General features: G+C 49.8%; 3 protein-coding genes across 3 annotated transcripts; 2 read left to right on the forward strand and 1 right to left on the reverse strand.

Annotated features, from left to right (window-relative positions):
* Positions 1-389: 389 nt before the first annotated feature.
* Positions 390-2,803, forward strand: ANOM_003212 (actin cytoskeleton organization protein App1; the record flags this gene model as incomplete). Its single annotated transcript, XM_015548469.1, has 2 exons — positions 390-2,466; positions 2,517-2,803. The coding sequence occupies 2 exons, from the start codon at positions 390-392 to the stop codon at positions 2,801-2,803; spliced, it is 2,364 nt and encodes a 787-aa protein (XP_015410488.1).
* Positions 2,804-3,204: 401 nt separating this feature from the next.
* On the reverse strand, positions 3,205-17,541 carry sidC (nonribosomal siderophore peptide synthase SidC; the record flags this gene model as incomplete). Its single annotated transcript, XM_015548470.1, has 3 exons — positions 3,205-6,782; positions 7,001-16,946; positions 17,005-17,541. The coding sequence occupies 3 exons, from the start codon at positions 17,539-17,541 to the stop codon at positions 3,205-3,207; spliced, it is 14,061 nt and encodes a 4,686-aa protein (XP_015410517.1).
* A 2,259-nt stretch (positions 17,542-19,800) lies between these two features.
* On the forward strand, positions 19,801-21,867 carry sidI (putative long-chain-fatty-acid-CoA ligase; the record flags this gene model as incomplete). Its single annotated transcript, XM_015548471.1, has 6 exons — positions 19,801-20,206; positions 20,269-20,566; positions 20,659-21,038; positions 21,112-21,245; positions 21,365-21,440; positions 21,524-21,867. 6 exons carry the CDS (start codon positions 19,801-19,803, stop codon positions 21,865-21,867), a joined length of 1,638 nt encoding a protein of 545 aa, XP_015410519.1.
* Positions 21,868-22,156: the final 289 nt, after the last annotated feature.

Consider the following 22,156-nt stretch of genomic DNA (forward strand, 5'->3'; position numbering starts at 1 on the left):
TTCCTCGCAGTCGCTGGCGCGCTCCGCCGAGCTTCCCCGCTAGGCGCCAACTGCCCTCACGATCTTTGCCCCTCCCTCGTTTCACCGCTCGGGACCGTGGAGCTAGACAGGGAAAGCTCTTTCGATTCCTTCGTGCGCTCTTCGGGCCTACCACGAGCCGTCGTGCCCAAGCTCGTCTCTGGGGTTTCCGCCACGAGACAATCCCTGCCCTTCGCCATAGAGCCCAGGCAGGCCTATACCGTGTGATTCTTCGACGGCAAGCCAGGCTTCTCCAGAAACGACAGAGTGGTAGACGGGGGGTGTTAGATTTTCTTGTGGGGAGAAGACGGCGGTTGAGAAGATTGGACACTGGTGGCGGGAAGTCGGCGAGTGCGACAGAAGGAGTGCCAATGTCACAGTTCTTATCGTCGACATCCTCATGGGGCTCAGGGGGCGGTGCTAGTGGCGGACGTCGCCAGAAGGTCTACCAGTACCTGAGGGCGGCGAATGAACTACGTCAGACGTACGCCGCACAATGGTCGGCGCAGATAAACCCATCTCGTGGATACGATGAAGAGTATTTGAAGAACACGCCGGGGGCATTTCCAGATATTGAAATTGCACGGTCCGAAGATGAGGAAATGGTGATTTTCCCGAGTTACGCAAGGCGACTTGTCAAAGACCACAACAGACAGCGTCGGGGATCGACTTCGACGCTCGATGAATACCGCGGTGTGGCCGAGGAGACGGAGCTGGAGAGACTTGAAAGAGAGATATTGGAGGATGAAAATGCGATCGTCGCGGTTGATGTGCGAGGCTGGGTGTACTCACCTCATCGCGGGCCGATGAATCGAAAGCAGCGCTTGTTGATTGCACTTGCGAGGAAACTAAGCGGTGTACCGGCGCCGAGTAATTATTCGACTGATACTGAAGGCCCCGATTCCGACACCGCTTCTATAGGAAAGGCATCGGGTAAAAGGGATGATGAGCTTGTGGATGCGGAGGCGCAATCGATCATCAGAAATGCAGAAGGAAGGGCGGATGCTGCTTGGAAATCTAGTGCCTCGGAACGAGATGGCGAAGCTATCCCTGGACGACCTCTACATAGAACGACTACATCATTGACGCTCGAACCTTCTCAAATGAGCATGGATGAGCTGTCTGTGGCAAATGCTCACCTTATGGAGAGACTCCGCCCTTTCTTGTCGAATCCCATGAACCAGCAGCCTGTCACTGTGTTCTTTTTCAATGATGGGAAGAGCCAGTCGAGAAGCGTATTGACTGACGAGTCAGGCCACTTTACTTTACGTGCAGCGCTGCCGTTTATCCCGACTCATATCCGTGTCCTAGCCTCGGAGGAACTCTCTGCTATGAAACAGGTCGAGGTCATCGAACCGAGCGGTGTCAGCCTCATCAGTGATATAGACGACACAGTGAAACATTCAGCTATCGCAAGTGGAGCCAAAGAAATATTTCGGAATACTTTTATTCGTGAACTGGCCGATCTAACTGTCGACGGAGTCTCGGAGTGGTATACTAGTTTAGTTAAAATGGGGGTTCAGATACACTACGTCTCCAATTCACCATGGCAGCTTTATCCGTTGTTAGAGCGCTACTTTAAACTGGCAGGATTGCCTCCTGGTTCCTTTCACCTTAAACAATACAGCGGCATGCTTCAAGGGATATTCGAACCCACTGCAGAACGAAAGAAGGGCTCCCTTGAACAACTACTTCGGGACTTCCCGACACGCAGATTCATTCTAGTCGGTGACAGCGGCGAGGCAGACCTCGAAGTTTACACCGACGTTGCCCTGGCCAACCCTGGAAGGATCCTGGGCATCTTTATCCGCGACGTCACCACATCAGATCAAAAGCAGTTCTTTGAGAAGTCCATCGACCACCTGGAGCCTCATCCATCTCGCACTCGCAGCACTCCCCAGCTGATCGATACCAGCGATACGGCAACTAATCGGCCTGCATTACCTCCTCGCCGCCCTCGAGCACCAGATCATCGATCTGCTGATGCCATAAGCCTAGATAATGCTGATCTGATCGACCTCCGCGACGATGACGATCTGAAAGATACCCAGCTGACACGTCCAAGCCACCGAACGGACGCCTACCACCAGCGAAACCATCCAAGCCATCATCCCTACGTACCGTTTCCGCCATGTCAGACCAGCCAGGAAAGGGCAGTTCATCCCAGATGCAAGAGGCCATCAAACGGAAGCCAATCCCGCCCGTACCGCCGCGTCGTCCTTCAGAAGCCCCAACTCCACCAAACCCACTACCAATCCGCTCCAAAACATTCAACGAAACAGATCCAATCGAACCCCAAGAACTCGCGCGGTCCAAACAACCCCCTCCGCCACCCCCACCCCGCCGAAGCAACACGGGAGCAACATCCTCAACAACAACCTCGAACTCAAGCTCAAGCCGCCAACCATCCCAAAAACAACCACAATCATACCCCGCAGCCGCTCTACAGTACGCCTCAGAGTATCTCCCATCTCCTTCCAACCTCCTCCGATCTACAGCCACCAACCCCTCACCGGCCAGATCAAGTACAAACAGTCTAGACAGCGACCAACAATCAGTTGCTGGATCTGCGCCTCCCGCGCCATTACCCAACAAGCGCGAAGAGCTCTGGCGGAGACGCTGGGAAAGAGCCCACGAGATCCTAACTGACAAGGGCGTGGTGCTGGGTAGCTGGCGAGTCGGCACAGATATCCAAGATGTCACGGTGTGGTTGGTGCAGGAGGCGATGAAAGATGTTCTCGCTCGGATACGAAAGGAAACTAAACTTACGGATAGAATTGAATAAAGGATGACGACTTATATGTATATAGCCGTATTTGTGGATATCCCTTGGCCTCACGATATTTGTATGTATGTATATCCACTTTTTATGACGGCATTGTAGCCACATACCGTGCATAGAATCTGCATGTGCTGGAATGAATATATGAACAGCGAACTAATATACACCTACTTTATTTATTTGTATTGAAAAGGATCCAAATTTTTGAACGAAAAATAGATTGAAATAATTGAATATATACAAACGATCGACAAACATGAAATGAACAGAAATCAAAATCTAGCAATGCACATATAGCCAAAAATATGCAAACGTATCCAGGACGAGGAATCCTGCCTCATATCAATACTTTTTTTTTTTTCTTTTTTTTTTTAGTTGTCTTGGTTTTGCTTGGTTGTCCTGTATCATTGCAACGACGAAACGATTCCTTCAATCTCAGCCCCGATATCAGACACAAGTTTATTGACTTCCTCCTCAGAAAGACAACCACCTTCGACACGAACACCGAATCCAATGGTATCAGTCTTCGGGTCAGGACCGATATCGATGTATACGTTCTCATCTGGCAGAAGAGAAGTATCTAAGGCAGACACGGAGGTCGCCTCCAGACCAGGCAGAGGCTCATCGGGAATAAAGTCCGTGGGTACACCGATGCGAAGAGGCAAGAAGACCTCGGCCTTGTCGTTGACGTCTGCATCTGGCGAGGCATCATTAGCTGATGGAATGGAACCCTGCATCCAGAGGAGGTTGACCCAGGTATTGAACCATGGCGATCCGGATTGTTGAGCATCAACCCAGCGGAGGACGTCCTGCAGTGAGCTTTGCTCGAACGAGACGCGTTCTGCAAGGGAAGACTGAACCGCGCGGGCTTTGTCCAGGAGGTTGGGCTCCGATTCGTCAGAGATGACGTCGGAGATGGTGAATGGATTGACGTTCAGACAAGGCCCGGAGAGCTTTTCAATGTTGGGGAATGAGGCGGAGCGACCGGTTTGGTATAAACCCATGGTTGGACTTGTTGATCCTGTTGCCCGCGCAAGGGTGCGAGCAACAGCCAGAAGGACCACTGCTTGGAGACTCAGGCCGACGGAGCGGCATGTGTTTTCCTTATGGGATACGTTCTTGACCTTTTCCCAAGCTCCGACGAATAGTTGATCTGGGATTTGGCCGGCTTCCTGCTTAGAGTTGATGACGGTGCGCGTACCTGAGCCGAGGGCTGAGGTCCAGTATGCTTTCTCATCAGCTTCACGGAGAGAACGAACTGAGTAGTCGACAAAGGAAGGGAAGTCAGGGTTTGAGTCCAATGGCTGACCGCGGTAGAGCTTTCCAAGCTCTGAAACGAACAGTGGCATTGTCCATGCATCGTATGCAGCGTGGTTGACTAGGACAAGGATTCCGTCTTTGTCGCTGGCCTTTATGAGGCGTAGTCGTACAGGGGGAACAAAGAGTGAAGAAGGCTCTAAAGCCTCTGCCTTTGACTGTGCCTTTGCAGCCTCTTCTATGGAATCAGAGGACTCAATGACCTTGAAAGTTTCACCGTCACGCACAGCGTGCTTCATGGCGACCTGGACAGCTTCGGAAGAAGAAATAGCTGCGAAGCAAGTCCTTAGCATTGGGTGCCTTTGACGAAGTTGATACCATGCTTCTTCAAGCATTTCGGCATTGACGCGTTCCGTAGTAAAGTATGGCCAGGCCGGTTCGAACAGCTTCCGTCCAGACTTCAACCAGCTCACGAGGTGATAGTACTGACCACCGAGACATGGAAGAATGGTTTCAATAGAATCCTTATTCAAGCCCAGCTGTTTCAAAACTGTGTTCTCAACTTGATCGTAGTCCTTGATAAGGGCACCTTGAGGCTTGACTGCCTGTTCTGTTATAGGCCGGATACGTTGACTGATTCCACGAAGAGTGTTGCCTTGCAGAATATCGGCTACACCCGCCTTCAGCCCCTTCGATCGACAGATAGAAGCAATGCGAATTGCCGACAAGGAGTCCAACCCAATACTGAAGATGCTAGTACTGGCGTTAATGCTGTCGACTGGCACACCAGAAACATCTGCTAGCACAGATTTAACGGTGGCTTCGTGCGGAGGCGCATTGGAGTCTTCTGCCAGGTTTTCTTCAGGAGTTTCCAAGGACAGTCTGAGAGGTAGCTCTCCAAGATGCTCAGGTACGACTGTGACGCACCTGGTTGGGTGCTGGATAATATCTTTGAAGGCTGTTGTGAAATCGTTGATGAAGCTATCGAGAGCCATTTGTGACATATATTGCCCGTTGCAGTTGGCGTTGACTGCAATTCCCTTTTGCCCATGGTCAACTTCCACGTTTAGCTTATACTCGGCTTGAGCAGCATAGTCGTTTGTTTCGTACGGCTTCCAAATCTGTTGCTCCTCAAGTATGCTGCCAGCAAAGTCTGCGCTCTTCTGGAAGACGAAGAGTGTATCGAAGAGCGAAGTTGCCTTCAGCGTATTAGCCTTTCTCAGAGAGTTTTGTACAACTCTCAGAGGCGCGTGCTGATATTCTTGTGCTTCAGTTGTGAGTTGTTGCAGCCGCAATGCCATAGCCCTATTGCTCAGGAATTTTGGCTCAAAGGTCACTCTTTGAGCTACAGTGTTGAACAGAGGGCCAAAAGTACGTTCGGTTCCTGGCACTGACCGGCCTGCAAGAACTTGTCCAAATGCGATGTCACGTTTCCCAATAAGGCGTGCGAGGGCCTTGGCGTATGCTAAGATAGCCACGCTTTGTACAGTGACCTCCATCCTTTTGCAGGCGTCAATAATAACCGGCAGGTCAAGATCAATACGACTGTCTGTGAGGAACATGCGATCCAAAGATTCAGAAGACGGCAGCTGAGGAAGCTCGACAGCTTCATAATCCTGTAGCTTACGGCCCCAAAAGTTGCAGGCCTCATCTTGTCCGTTCAATACATGCCTGACTGTTTCTGAGAACTGTGGTCTCTCTGACGGACGCTCACCGTTGTATGTAATGGCGAGGTCCTCGAAGAAGAATGGCAGGGAAGCACCGTCGTATAGAGAATGGTGCATGACGACGATCAGAAGTCTTCCATCAGGTTGGTTAACTAGAACAGAGCGGATTGGGGGAACCTCAAAGGAGGACTCCTCTCCAAAGGAGAAGAGTGCGTTGACCTCAGAAAGAACGTCACAGTCAGATGGTAAAGTCAGCTCTTGCCATTCAAGAGGGGGCTGTGCATGTACAGCACCGATCCAAGAAGAACCAAGCTCCCCTATCAGATGGAACGAGGTACGCAGGATATCGTTTCTCTTGATTATTTCTTGAACCGCATCCCGTAATCTGTTAGTATCCACAGAGTCGTTGAGGCGGATAGGATGAGGATTAACATAGACCTGCCCGGAAGAGGCTAGTGTTTGTGTGACCATGCCTGCTTGTAGAGGTGTACATTCAAACATGGATTCGACGGAATCATTATCACCTAAGAGACGGACATGCTTCTGGTAAACATCAAGAGGAATATGCGTTGTTCCGTTAACCTGTTCGCCGTTCGTTGTGGGCTGAGGGAGAGAAGATTGCTCAATGTGTCTAGCTAACGCACCTACACAAGAGAAGCGCATGACATCAGACGAGGAAGCATTGAGGCCTGACTCACGCAGCTTGCGTGCGAATTGGATGGCTGTAACAGAGTCAATTCCTAGACTCAAGAAGGAGGCTCCCTTGGTGACATCTGCCAAACTCAAGCCACAGAAAGCAGCAACAAGACCTTGAATCGCAGTTTCTGTATTGGACCATGTGGTCTCATCCCATTTAATAGCAGATGAACGTGGTCCAGAATCTTCCACTCGAGGAAGATTGAAACTATCCAAAGAGACACTTTCGCCTGACGCGACACTTGCGAGTACAGCATCCATCTTTTCGAGGAACTCCTCTCCATTATATAGAGTGCCAAACGATGGGGAAAAGAGGCAGTGTAGATTGACCGTGTCAGTAGCATGGTTTGCCTCGACTTCAACTGCAAGTGGATATTCAGCAGGCATGTGGCTGTCAAGCTCCTTCCACAGACTATGTCTTTCTGGCTCAGTAGCCTGATATAGGAGAAGAGGCAATCAAAGAGAGGAGTTTGGGAGTTTATCCAGCGCTGTATATGTCTCAGGGAAGTATGCTGGTAATCAAGCGACCTGACAGTCGATCTTTGGACAGCCTCGATTACGTCAGTAACAGTGTCCATACCGTCCGTATCAAGACGACTGGGAATTGTAGTGATGCAGGGAAGTAGGACTGAGTCTGCTCCAGGCACAGATAAAGCGCGACCAGAGAGCACAAGTCCGTATGTTACATCTGAGGCGCCTACTGTATCGGCCAACAGAAGTGCAAATATAGCCTGTATCAAGGATGGGACCGTTGTTTGGAGACTCGCTGATCGGCGCTCCAAGGCTGACAATTTGTTACCAAGTTGCTTGTGCGCAGAAGTTGGAAGTTCCATGACACTAGGATCTTCGCGGAAAATTGTCGGGCGGCAACCGGACAGATACTCAGTCCAGTGCTTCTTTGCCTTCTCTAAGTCTTGACCATAAACATGTTCAATGAACGTCAACGGTAAACCTCTCTCTGGAACTGGGTGCTCTGCATAATGAGAAGTAACATCATCCATCAACATTGAGAAAGACTCGCCATCGTAGAGAGCGTGGTGGATGGAGATGAAGAGAGCGAGTGGTTCCTTGGTTTCAGAGCTCTTTGCAAGATGGAATCGCACAGGAGGTGTGCTGGAGATGTTCGAAATGATGTCTTGAGTGACTCCCTCCTGTTGCAATTTGGACCTCTCGATCGATTCTTCAAGGGTGCGATATTCTTTTTCGGTCCAGCGAAGCTGGCTGGAGTCAGGAGAGAAGACTACCTGGACCATTTCCTTGTCCAACGGAGCAAAAGCAGTTCTCAAGATGTCATTGTCATTGACCACTGTTTGCCATGCTGACATCAACTGCGCTACATCGATCTTTCCAAGTTGAAGAATAACATGATTGACATAGAGTTGGTCCCCATCGCTATTGATGGAGCGGGCTACCAAGCCTTCTTGGAGGGGCAGACAAGGACGCACAGAAGCAACTCGAGACAGGTCGACTCCAGCAGGGGAGCTTTTTCTGTACTGAGATTCTATGTCAAGAAGCCTTTGGCGTGTATTCGACAACGAATCTTGTCCATTTAACGGCGAGGCGTTTCTTGGAAGACGGGCAAGTTGTTCAATAACTGGGTTGCTCATGACAAGAGCGACTGTCGCTTGGTATCCAATCTTTCTGAGTTTGATAGAGAGACCTATGGCGCTCAGACTGTCTAGGCCAACCTCAAAGATATTTGTCATTGGACCAATGTTGGAACGGTCTGTAGATATAACGGTACAGACCTCCTCCACAACAGCCTCCTCATCAGCAGTCAGGGGTCGACTGACGGCGCTGCCATCTTTAATGATCGCATTATTTCCCTGGAGAACAGCCGCAAGTGGTAAGTTTGTGAACAGAGCATGCAGTTCCTTGAGGCTCGCTTTCCCAGACATCGGTGCCTTCGGGATATACGTTATGGGTAGGATAAGCTCAGGAACCATATATGCTGGCAGCTTCTTTTTGAGGATATCCTGGAGTTCCTTGCCCAAGGTTGCGAAATCAGACTGGACAAAGGCCACGCTCTCATCCGGCTGGTGGCGACGAGCATCCGACCGTGTGATGAAAGATATAAGCTGCGCTCTGGCCAGACCTGGATGTTTGACAACTGTTGTGACAACAGTAATGGGAACGGCCGAAGATGAGCGCAGCACTTCGGACACCTCTCCGAGCTCCAACCTTTGGCCTCGGATTTTGGTTTGATCGTCACCACGGCCCAGATACTCCACTGAATCGTCTGGCATCAGACGGCCTATATCACCAGTTCGGTACATTCTCTCTCCATTAGGCCCCGTCACAAATCCAGTGGCATCGGGCCTGTTAAGGTATCCTTTTCCAACGAGATCGCCACTAAAGACCAGCTCTCCAGTTTGACCTCGGAGGGCATAGGTATCTGTACCGGGAATCATGACATGACAGGCACAGGCACTCAACGGTGGTCCAATGTTCCGCATGTTTGTCTGCCTCCTAACATGAGCGAAAGTACAGCCAATTGTCACCTCAGTCGGACCATATGCATTTACAAGCGCAATGTGAGAATCGGCCCATGTATCCAATACCTTCTTGGATATTTTCTCGCCGCCGACTGTCATATATTGTAGCTTGGGACAGTCCTCTGGCCGTGTATCTGATTGATCCACCATTGACGGCACGAAGCTTGCATGTGTTATCTCCCATTTTGAAAGTGTTGTTTTGATGTCATTCAAGATCATAGCTCTAGGAGCAGTCGCCGTTGTCATTCCTTGGCGCCACGGGAAGAACATTTCTAGAAGATGAGGATCAAAGGCTCTACTGGCTTGTGCAAGATACCTACCAGTGCCGCCCAGAGTCAGTGTACCAGGAGCGGCTTTGATGCAGAACTCCCCGAATGACTCGATAAACGATGAAAGATTGCCCCGAGTGACCATGACACCTTTCGGTTTGCCAGTTGAACCGGATGTAAAAAGAAGATAGGCGACATCGTCTGGATGAGACTGGTAATCCCGGTCCTCAGTCGGCATTGTTTCCACCAATTCCTGGAAGCCAGAGTCGTCGATGCAAATGACACGACAGGCTTCAGGGACTCGGGAGAATGACTGCGAAAATTGGGTCTCGGTGAAGACAATGGGACAATCAGCATCCTCAGTTAAGAATGTTTTACGTTCATCTGGAAGTCCCTCGTCTATCGGAAGATAACCATTTCCAGACTTGAAGATGCCAACGATTATTGGATATGAAGGAAGGTTTCGCCCACAGCAAACACCGATCATTCTGTTCTTATGCCCTTGGGAGGCAATGTAGGCTGCCACACGGTTCGCCTTAGTGTTGAGCGTCTCGTAGGTCCACGCTTCCTTAACAATTCCTTCAGGAGCTATGTCACTTGCGACCTCAACAGCTGTCCATTCCGGGTGTTCGCGGGCATTCTTCTCCAACCAATAGGTTGGACTGGTATGAACCGAATCACGAACAGACTCGGGAACAGGTCTAGTGGAGATAGACTTCAAGGCTGTTGGAAGATGGTGCACCAGGTCTGCTAATTGTTTGTCGGGGAATGCCAACATAGAAGTGACAAAGCCGTCGACCTGACGGACAAAAAGCGACAGCTGCTCTCGGCTCATCAGGCGGCTATCCGAGGATGCCTCCAAGACAATAGCGCCGTCTGCACGTTGAAAAACATTGAAGGCCATAGGATGCTCCACGTGTAAGCCAATTTGGTCTTCTAGCTCCTGCCAGATTTGGGACTGAGAAGGGCCCTTCGATTCAGTTGCCACATGGAAGTTGAAAACAGCTGGGTATAAAGCCTCGCCTCTTGGCCGGTTTAGCATCCTTCGCACGTCACGAGCGTGAATATGGCGATGCTTCCAAGATTGTACCGAGATCCGATGTTGTTCTGCAAGAAATTCGCGCGCGCTTCCCTGTGGGTGGAAAGGTATGGGGACAACAGAGATCAATGGGCCAATTGCATCCTCTAGATCTGGGTGCAGCACACGGTCGGAGAGAGTTTCTGCAAAAACGGTTGCTGGGATTCCAAGATAGCAAAGTGACACATAGCCCCATGCTGCTCGTATGATAGAAGCAATAGATGACACTCCGAGTTGAGCCGCAGCTGATTGAAGCTCTGAAACCTTCTCCGTCAATGGAATCTCCTCTGAGATGAGATTGAATTCTTGTTCAACTCCGGGATCTACCTTTTTGCCAGTAAGGTCAGGCCACACTGGAGTGTCCAGCTCTGAAAACCTCTCTAACTCGGATTGCCAAAAGTTGCAGGTCTCTGCGCTCTTCACTTCGTTCGGAAGAACAATGGAAAGCGCACTGCTAAGCTGATGTCTCAAGGGAGGCTTGTGCATGTAAGCAGATTGCACATCATCCATGATTAGACCGAGAGAAGGGCCATCGTGGATAGAATGGTGTATCGTAAGAACCATGACCCTTTCATTACCCTTGTCGAAAACAGTGACAGCCCACGGTGGGTAGCTGAAATAATTGCTTTGGTGCTTTGTCATGATTGTCTCAATTCGACGATCACGCAGTGCTACCCATTCATCTTCAGTACAGCTGTGCACTTCCCAATCCAAGGCAGGCAACTTGTAAATGAGCTGCAGGATAGAAAAGTCGAAATTATCATGGCAAGTACTAGCCACCTCAGCCACAGGAATGTATCCAGTCCTTAGTGCTTCCGTCTTTTGGCAAACAGCAAGCCAAGCCTGCTTTAGTCCGTCAAGCGACACAGAGGGGTCAAGTGAGAAGAAATGATTGCTCCAGTACATGTCGTATGTACCCATTGTCTCACTCAGCAAGCTTTCCTGAATTGTGGTAGCACGTACAGTGAAGAAATCTTCTTGTATCTGTTTGGCAGCCAACACATGCCATGTCAGATTAAACTTCTCCAGGTCAAATGTATCTGAGGAGGCCGTAGCAGCTTTGCTAGAAGACGCTAACCTCACCAAATCTTGTACGGTGACACAATTCAGTACTTCGACAACAGACAGTTGGCAGCCAGCTTCTTTGAGCCTAGAGGCCAGGCGAATGGCGCGGATTGAATCTATACCCAGACTTCCAAGTCTACTAACCCTGCTAATGATTGAGGATGAGATGCTGGCCAGCGATGCGATCATATCGATTATATTTGAAGTTATGGTGGCGTCTGCGTCATTTTCTGCCTCTTTGGTAGAATCCGTATTTTCAGGGTTTAGCTGGCCTTCCCAACTGTCGATGTCAATAGCCTCATATGCGGCTTGCAGAGCCCGACGGTCAGTCTTGGCAGATGGTGTTCTTGGAATGTTTTTAACAACCAAGTACACAGACGGGATCATATGATCAGGAAGGACCGAGTGGGCTTTGTCACTGGCAGCACGAGCTATATCAAGTGCCGTACTGTTGAGTATCAACAACTTGTCATTATCGGCAGATGCAGCTTCAGGCGCAGAAAGGAAGGCAACCACCACCTTCGTAGGTCTATCGGAACGACTGAGGATGAGTGTTTCAATATTCTCAACAGAAGGATGGCAGCCATCAAGGGAGAAACTGATTTCGCTAAGCTCAACTCTAATACCACCGAGCTTGACCAGGTCATCGACACGGTTGAGATACTCAAGAGAGCCATCAGCAAGCATGCGCACCAAGTCACCGGTGTAATAGAGTGTCTGTGAGGCTTCCTCGTTCCAAACGTACTTTGCTTTTGTGACGTCCTCTTGATTCAGATAGCCAGGGGAAAGCTGGGGTCCACCCAATGCTAACTCGCCAACTGCATTTTTCATTACCATTCGCTGATTCTTTGTCACGAAAACAGACACAGTATCCATGGGCCAGCCGATATTGGCGCTTTTGATGTTCTTGTGCTCATTTCCGAACTCCCTGATTGTGGAAACAATGGTTACTTCGGCAGGCCCATATGTGTTGAAGGCGCGCATATCAGTGCCCCAATCATCAGCGACTGGCTGGGTCAGCTTCTCACCAATCATAGTAATCACTTCAAGCGTTTCACAGCTCTTCCTAGGAACACCTGCTGAAAATGCCGGAGTGAGGTGCGCATGAGTAGCCTTGGTGATGTTCGCGAGTTTAGAGAAAGAGCCCAACATTATCTCTCTTGTAGCGGAGATGAGAACTCCTCCAAGACTCCAGGTATAGAAGATGTCTTGGATTGACACATCGAAGGTATACTGTGAGAACTGCATGCAGCGAACGACGCCACCTTGTACGTCTGTAGGAATATCCTTGCTAAGAGATTTCATACAAGAGACCGCGGCAGAATGTTTGATGGGAACACCCTTGGGTGCACCTGTTGTGCCACTGGTCCAGATGAGATATGCCATACCATCTGGGCTTGTTCTTTGCTTAGTACTGGGCCTTCCCATGCTGTTTGACTTAGAGGTATTCACGGTGAATCGGCTAACATCGATGATATCAACCCCAGCTGGGATGGACCCTTCGGGTTGATCACCGTCGTTACTAGACACGAGAAGAACTTTGGCGCCAGTCCGCGCAATCAAGTCATGGCGACGCTGGGCAGGAGAAAGGGTGTCAATCGGACACCAGGCACCGCCTGCTTTGAGAATTCCCAAAATAGCCACATACATGGCCGGGCTTTTCTCAATGCATATGGGAACAGGAGTGTTTGTCAGCGGACCGGTAACCTGAAGCAGATTCTCAGCAAGACCATCGGCTATGGAGTTGAGCTCTCCATAGGTCCATGATATATTACATGGGTTGCTGTCGTCATCCAAGTCGCCCTTGAATATCAATGCGATGTCTTCGGGATGTGATTCTGCATGTTCTTCAAATCGAGAATGGATTAGCGCGCCCTCTGACACCTCTGGAGCAATGATTGATGTTGGATTGAAAGTCGACTTCAGTTCGAGTTGGGTCTGGGATGGGGCATCTAAAAAGTTTCCTTCTGGTGTTTCAAGTATGAACGCAACGATATCAACCATTTGTCTCAGCATGACCTCAGCTGATTCAGAGTCAAGCAGAGCATGATTGAAACTGGCACGGAAGGTCAAAGATGAATTGGCTCCAGGCCAGACTTCAATCATCACAGCAAAGTCATTCCCCATTGGCGGGTGGTCTATTGAGCTCCAAAGCCCACTGGTGCTTGATCCAGCACTGAAGTCCTGATATGCCACAAGCGTGTCATATGGTAATCGACCATCTCCTGTGACCAGGGAACCCAAGCGCGGTTGCAGATAAGATAATGTCTTGGCATTGAAAGATGACAGGTAACGGGCGACAGATCTGTTCGTCCGAGTGCCAGTGGCATCCTGTGGGATTAGGTTCAGAGCGAGTCGCACAGGAACAGTGGTAAAGGTTGGGCCAATACATATTTCTGAGTCGGGATCCAACCGCCCAGAAACTACGCTGCCCATCACAACATCTTGGTCTGGGGTCCCAGTGTAGGCCAAGAGGACAGAGCCCCAAGCTGCCTGTAGCACTGAAAGTGGGGTTGCGCCGATGGTTTTAGACTGCTTTTTCAACTGGTCGTAGCTGATGTGTGAGGTGATTTCCACGCAATCGGCCGCTTTCACTGAGGGAGCCCGATAAGGCGTGACGGAAGGAAAAGAAATCGGCGAGTAGTGCTCCAAATGTTCGTTCCAGAATTTAGATGTTGCTGTATGGTCAGCGCCAAAGTGATGTTGTACAATATGCTCCAATAATGTTCGGCTCGCCATAGCTTGATTGCCATAAACCAAAGACACGTCCTGAAGAAGTAGTTGCAATGAGCCACCATCAAAGATTCCATGAAACATGCTCAAGATTATGAGTGTTCTTTGAGGGGATGTGATCAGAGACAACTTCCATGGAGGCGTACTCAAGCTAATAGTTTCCTCTGCGTCTCGTAAAGCCTCGTTTAGCGTTTCCTTCTCTGAATTGCCCTTAGAGACGTTGTAAACATTCCACTTTGGCTTTGGTACTGCATCAGCAGCCAGTATACACTGTGCGAATGGTGCCATGTCGTCGTCGAGCCAGCAGAAGACAGTTCGGAAAGAGTCATAATTCGCAGTAACAACGTCCCACGCGTTCCGTACACGGTCAAGGTCGACTGCAGCCTCAAGGGGAAGGACGGAATGATAAATATACGAGCGCGTTTTGAACGACGTATCAGCTGAGCTGCGCAGAAAGCTGGTCAACATACCAGATTGTGTTGCCGTGGTCGGTAAGACTTTCTGGATCTGATCCGAGGTTAGACCGAGCCTCTCCGCACATACAGGTTGGTTTCTGGTACTGAACGACGCAAGCTGTTGGCTCAGCAGCTCGGCGGAGTTATCAGCTAGAGAAGCGCCGTTCGAATCGATACTATTGGCCGTTGACTGAGGCTTCGCAATCATTGACACCAGCGCCATAGGTGTTTCAGCTCGCAGTACATCCCCTACAGATAAGCCTTCAATGGAATTGTCTCGCAGCTTCTGTAGGAGCCGCATCGCACCGAGACTGTCAATGCCTAGCGAGTAAAGATCTGATCTGGGCTTGATTGCGGTGACATCTTCGTCGGATGTTTCTGCAATAAGGTTGACCACCAGTTGTTGTACCCGTTGTGTGTGTTCATCTGTAGCCTCCCAGTTGTCTTGCGCATCAACGGACGTCTCAGATTTGGGTTTCTGGATAGAGAATAAGTCCACACCACCCTGTTGGAGCTTGGCAGATATGGCTTTGCGGTCGACTTTCCCAGAGCTAGATCTAGGTAGAGAGTCAAAGAATGCGTACGACGATGGGCACATGTATGATGCAAGATGCAATTGTGTCGACTCTTGCGCGGTTCGCACAATCTCGTGCTTTTCTACTTCGGTTGCATTATCCACTACTAGACATGCAAAGATCTGTTCGCTGCCTTGCACATTCATGTCCCGCTTCGACACTACGGCCACAACCTCGGTAATACCATTCACAGTGGAGAGGACAGACTCTATCTCACCAAGTTCCACGCGGCGACCACTGAGCTTTACCTGATCAGAGGTAATACGGCCAAGGAACTCAATAACCTGGGAGCCTGTCTCGTCCCAAACAATGCGTGCCATATCACCAGTGCGGTAGACATAACCGAAGTCGGGGCTATGTACAAAGGACTTCGCAGTTTCTTCCGGGCGGTTCAAATAGCCTTTGCTGACCTGCGGCCCTCCTAGCGCCAGCTCCCCAGCAAGCCCAGACGGTATCGGCTTTGGGACATGGGTATTCGGATCGAGGATGAACATTGCACTCGTGGGCAGCGCTTTACCAATGATTGAACCACGAGTGGAACGGTCGACTGGGGCAAGGAAGGTGCAGTTAATTGCGCCTTCTGTGGGACCATATGCATTAACCAGCATGGTTGAAGGCCCTGAAGAGCCATTCACCTCATTGGTATTTGGTTGGGAAGCAAAGTTCTCGATGACTGTTCGATTCAGCTTTTCACCCATAGTCCAGAGAGATTGGAGAGTTGTCAGACGTGAAGGCCGCAGAAGTGCGGCCAAGCTGGGGGTGGCCATCATCACAGTTGCTTTTGCTTCATTGACAGTTGCTTCCAAGTCTGTCAATGTCAAACTCCGATAGGCAGAGCAAAGAGTAGCACCACTGCTCAATGTCACGAAGATTTCCATGAGTGATGGATCAAATGTGGGAGACGCGAACTGGAACCAACGGAAGTCCCCGACGGAGTCTCCAGGGAGCGGGATGGCTGTAGCATGAGACTCGATGGAGCAGGTAACCGCCAAATGGCTAACTTGAACGCCCTTGGGTTTTCCAGTAGAGCCACTTGTGAACAGGAGATAAGCAGTCTGGTTTTCATCTATATCCGGTTGGTCAAGAGGCTCAGACATAGCTGTTGAGGGGACCTGGTCCCCTCGTAGCTCTTTCCACTTAGACACTTCCGTGACGTCAACCCATGTGTGAGTGGTTGTTTTAGCATCTGTAGTTTCCGTGGTCCACGGCATTGGGAACGGCTCAGGTGTATTGCCTAGAATAATGGGAGAGCCAATGTCTTGGAGAATCTCTTGTACTCGCTGTGCGGGGGCATCTTGAGGGATCGGCGAAAACGCACAGCCAGCCTTCAGGACACCGAGATAGGAAATATAAAGTTCAGGGGACGTCGACATATATACAGGGATTATGCGCCCATGATTGGCCGAGTGATCGTGACCGGACAAAAGAGTCCTGATATGGATGGCCAAGTTCGAGGCTGCAGTATTAAGAGCGGCGTAAGTTAAAATGCTGTGTCCTGCGGGTATTTCTGCAGATGCTAAAGAATGTACGAAGTCAAGCGCTATGGTATTAGGCTTTCTATGGGCCCAGCCCTCAAAAGCAGCGTGAAGAAGGGATGGCCTAGAGCTCTCGGCTGCAGCGGCCTCATTCAGTTCTGTGTCCCTGGATGGGGGCACCATGAGTGGAGGGAAATTAATGATCGAAAGCTCAGGAGGGGATATATCGGGGCTAAGGAATGGAGACGAGTCGGCTAGGTGTGAGGCGAGCGTTTTCAACAGTTGAGAGATTGCCGTATCCGGAATGAGTTGCGTCGGATAGGTAAAATCGATTTGTAGAACACTGTCATTCGTAGTAGATGTAATATTCAAGCCGAATACCTACAGGTGCGTCAGTTACCTAAGTAAAGTGCACAAGCTATCTTTAGAGAAGACCAACATTTTCTTGGACGCTAGGTTGTAGCTCGCCATTTTCAGGTTCGACGCTCAATCCTAGGGTCAACGAAAACTGGATCTCGTCCTTGTTGTAGTAGCATGTATCTACTTCGCGCACTTTGCAGCATTCTTCGCCCCTCTGCTGCTCAGCAACATCGGAACAAAACACGGAGGCGCAAATGACTCCGCATGCCTGTTGCGTGGCCGACACGAAGGGCGAGTGGCGGGATACGAAGAAAGCAACATCCTCGAGGCCGGTGAAGCTAGATATGAAACGCGCATAGCCCTGGACGATGCCATCGGCGAGGTTCTGATATTCCGTACTGTAAGATAGCTCAAGTGGGGGACTTCTGGCTACCGCGCACTCGGCTGATCTATTGACAACGTATGGATCGATCGTGTCCAAGGCTGGAACCTTGGTAACGGGCAGTGTTTCGTTCATGGTTATGGACGAGGAGCTGTTGCTCAAGGAAAGGGTCTTTTCGCAGACTGAGTCCGCGGAGCTCCCGTACCCCTCATCGCTCGTGATTTTGCCTGCCATTGCTTCAGTAGTGCGGGGTCACTGCGGCTACTCACCTGCGAACTCAGCGAAACTCGTCTTGCTTCTGCAGCAAGAGTGTGTACCTGCGCGCGTGCAAATAAATGGAAATCACAGCTAGTCAGAGGAGCTGGAAGGATTTGCAACCAAGATATTCCTGCAACTGCAGCTAAAAAGCCACATTCTGCAGCAAACTCAGGAACCATCGTACGGCGTCATCCGTGGGAACGCAAAGGATCACCACACAAGTTCATTGGGCAGAATATGATAAAGTGGGGGTTACTGAGCGGGCTACCGCGGTAATTACAATGGTATTGATTGTGATGTGCAGGATTTGCAAAAAGTTTTGAGCGACACCACACTGCGCGGATGACGCGCCAATCACTCCCCCGATTCTCTTACCGTCGGTCGCGAAGTGGGGGTAAACCAGTCACTCTCTCCGGTCATCGGCCGAGTTATCTGATTAGATCATCTGATTAGATCCATACCGTTTTCGCTAGTATTGTATCCACCGTACTGTATTAATGACAGTACTCCAAGCTGAAAATACTTTCGTCGAATTGTATTCTAGCACAGGCTTCATCTGGCGACTGTGGCCAGGGTCCTGAGTTGAAACCTAATCCTGGGTATTATGTGCTCTTAGATCTGTCGATCTTCCAAGAGGGTTTTCGCTGTGCGGCTATAGGGCTTGCTTTTCCTCCTTTGGACTTGTGCACTTATGCAAAAGCTATTCCTGTCAACGACCGACAGGGTCCGAGGCTGCTGCCCTAGTCATGATATTTGCCTGAAGATTCTCCACAACAGGTTATGCCAGGGGTGGCTGTCAGATGCTCCATATAATGATCCAGTTCATTGGTATGGTGAAAGCGTTTATACGTGGTCGCTCGACTATACACCAGTCTCCAGCTCCGCAAATAAAGACAAAGTGCTATTACCTCATAGCGCCGCTGTTCCAGGAAATTTGTCATGGATGATTCATACTATATATACCTCAACCACGCGTTTTCATGCTATGCAGCCGGGTAAGGCAGTTGATAATAATAGAGTAACCGGCTCTCAAGGGGATGCTATGCCCCGTCAGGAACCACCCTCAATAAGATAAAGACATGGTCGATCCCTGCAGCTTAGAGTAACTAATGCCGAATCCAAGCTGACCGTGGAAGTATCCGATATTGCTTTGTTCAACCAATATAGGCAATGGCGGGTATATCCGTCATAGTTCATGGCATCTCGATAGTTCTTTGACTCTCAATCAATCGACCTTTCTTGCCAAGCGTAGTCTTCATGACTACTTCTCTCCGTTGCTCGTTTATTTAGCTCTCTTATTGACGAGGAACCAGAGAAAACCGGCAAAAAACCATTAGCCGAGTGCACTGGCGTCTTGTCCTGGCTTGGCTAGCTTGGCTAACTCCTGCACATTGATGAGACGGAAATATCAAATATCCCTGCTCCAATGAATATTGCCCTGCGTCTGCCGTCTGTACCGAGGCATTTTGGAGGGCATTTGTGCTACAGATTTTTTTCGGGATCTGACAACCATTTATGGCAATATACTAATCTAATCTGATAACTAAACCCCTCTATTTCACGCTTTTCTGGCCACGTTTCAAAATGAGTCAATTGCCCAATGCAAATTCCAGGTGAGACACCTTTAATAATGAAGATTGAGTTATGTAGAAAAGTTGTGCTTGTTCATCAACGGCTCGGATGCTATGGTAAAATTTCCGAGCTCAGTCCACAGCCGTTATCTGATCTTACCCCAACTGATAAATTGAGGTGAGATATGGTGGAACATCCGGATTGGCTACAACGGGACCCTCCACCAGTCTGTCAGACCGGTGCGCCACCAGTGGAGACAGGAACGCTATGGCTGAGACCTGGAACCTTTTCGTCTCTTAGTTCTGCAAGCGATGTGGTAATGCCCATAGGTGAAATCCGGGTCGAAAAACGTAAGATCTAGGTCTTGGAGCAACCTTGGCGATTGGAACGGGTCCTGGGTGGGTAAGTATAAGGACAAGAACGAGCTATTTACCAGTTAGTACATGCTCCATTGCTACTTTGGGTATTGAGTGCCGAGAGATGAGAAGAGGCGTTTGATGGAACACCCAGAAGGATCCAAGCAAAGACAATTAACTCCCGAGGTATATTAAAGCCTAGAATAGGACGCTTGGTATTTATGAACCGGCATATCCCCCGACCTAGCTCTCTCGTAGAAACTCTTAGTCTGTGGACCAGCCCTGCGACACTAGAAATACATTCGACATGGCAGCTACACGGCGTTTGCAGCAGACTTTGTTACATTTTCAGCCGCCAAAGGCGACTGAACAGCTTTCGATTGTTTACGGCGATACCCAGCCTCCCCTACTAGACATCACCCTCGGAGAGTTACTTGCATTACAGAGCCTTCAATATGGAGAACACGAGTGCCTAGTGTTTCCTTGGACAGGAACCCGATGGACATATTCCAACCTGAACGATGAGGCTGATAGATTGGCCCGAGGCCTATTGGCTATGGGTATCCACAAGGGTGATCGTATAGGGATTATGGCTGGCAATTGTGAACAATACATCTCTGTTTTCTTTGCAGCAGCGCGGGTCGGGGCTATTCTAGTGGTGCTCAACAATACTTACACGCCGTCGGAGCTCTACTATGCTCTGGAACATACAGGTATTTGCGCCTTTGCTGATCGACATTTAACTTCCATGCTGACAGCTTATCTTGATATCTAGATTGCCGATTACTGTTTATGACGCCTCGCATTGGTCGTCATAACTTAGAGGAGGTGCTGTCAAATCTGGGTCCTCATCCCAAGCGGAAAGGATCATCAGCTGCACTGGAAGAGATCGTCATTTTGCGGGGTGAACACTCCAATTTCCCTACATACAACAATGTCATCGAAAGAGGGTTATCGACTTCAAGCAATGCCTTGCTGGATCGACAGGCGCAATTAACACCGGGTGATGTTTGCAATCTACAGTTCACCAGTGGCTCAACCGGAAACCCTAAAGCTGCCATGTTGACGCATCAGTACGTGTGCCCCTAACATATCATGTCCGATGCAGCGTCGATCTCTACATATAATCATTGCTTGCATGTTGCTAATGCTATGATGTTTCCAGCAATCTGGTAAACAACTCCCGCTTTATCGGAGACCGTATGGACCTCACATCATTCGATATCCTCTGCTGCCCTCCACCCCTGTTCCATTGCTTCGGCCTCGTCCTTGGAATGCTAGCTGTTGTCACACATGGGGCGAAGATCGTCTTCCCCAGCGAAACTTTCGACCCGAAGGCAGTTCTCCACGCGATCTCAGATGAAAAGTGTACTGCTCTCCACGGTGTCCCGACTATGTTTGAGGCCATCCTAAGCCTACCCAAACCGGCGAACTTCGACACACGCAATTTACGCACTGGAATCATCGCTGGAGCCCCTGTTCCCCGTCCGTTAATGAAACGGTTGTTCGAAGAATTGAATATGACACAGTACACGAGCAGCTACGGTGGGTGTTGAAACAATACCATCCCTACATATATAAACATGGATCGAACTAACATTTACGCTTATATCAATAGGTCTCACGGAAGCGTCACCTACATGCTTTAACGCAGTCACGACCGACACCATCGAAACCCGATTGAGAACAGTGGGCAAAGTGATGCCCCATGCGAAAGCGAAGATCATCGACGTGGAAGGCCGCATCGTCCCGGTCGGCCAGCGAGGAGAACTATGCATCGCAGGCTACCAATTAACAAAAGGATACTGGAACAACCCCGACAAGACAGCCGAAACCCTAACCACCGACGCTGACGGCACCACGTGCTGAAGACAGGGGACGAGGCCATATTCGATGCGCAAGGCCGCTGCACCATTACCGGACGGTTCAAAGACATCATCATACGTGGTACGTGGGCAAACGTTCCGCAAACCTCCCCTACATTACAGTAACCGTCATGACTGACCGTATACGTGTTTCTTTACAAACAGGTGGAGAAAACATCTATCCATTAGAAATCGAAGAGCGACTGGCAAGCCACCCAGCCATCGAGGTTGCATCGGTGATCGGCATTCCAGACAACAAGTACGGGGAGGTGGTCGGGGCCTTCATCGCTCTGGCTCTGGGTTACGAGGACAAGCGACCATCGGACGAGGAGTTGCGGGTGTGGACACGCGAGAAATTAGGCCGACATAAGGCTCCGCAGTATGTGTTCGTGTTTGGCGAAGAGGGTGTGGATCGAACAATCCCAATTACGGGCAGTGGAAAAGTCCGGAAGGTGGATTTACGGAAGACTGCGGCACAGGTTCTGGAGCAGCGTGCGAAAGCGAATTGAGTTCGCCCTATGCTCGAGCTTTTGCTATTGAAATGATACACAGCTGTACATAGCTAGATGAATACCCTAGGAGCAATTGATTTTCGGTTTTAGACTATATAATATTCATATTGACGGTAAGACGCGCCCGAAGACACCAATATTGTGATTTCAGATTGCAATCATCCGTAGCGAAGCCTGGATCGGGAAACGCAAACAAATCGGAGAAGTAAGGACGTATGCCCCAATGACAAAACCAGAAGCCCCGCTCGAACCTCCGAGAAGGGTGATCCATAAATGCAATTTCCAA

The sequence above is a fragment of the Aspergillus nomiae genome (assembly GCF_001204775.2).
Source record: "Aspergillus nomiae NRRL 13137 chromosome Unknown contig00028, whole genome shotgun sequence".
NCBI classification, from domain to species: domain Eukaryota; kingdom Fungi; phylum Ascomycota; class Eurotiomycetes; order Eurotiales; family Aspergillaceae; genus Aspergillus; species Aspergillus nomiae.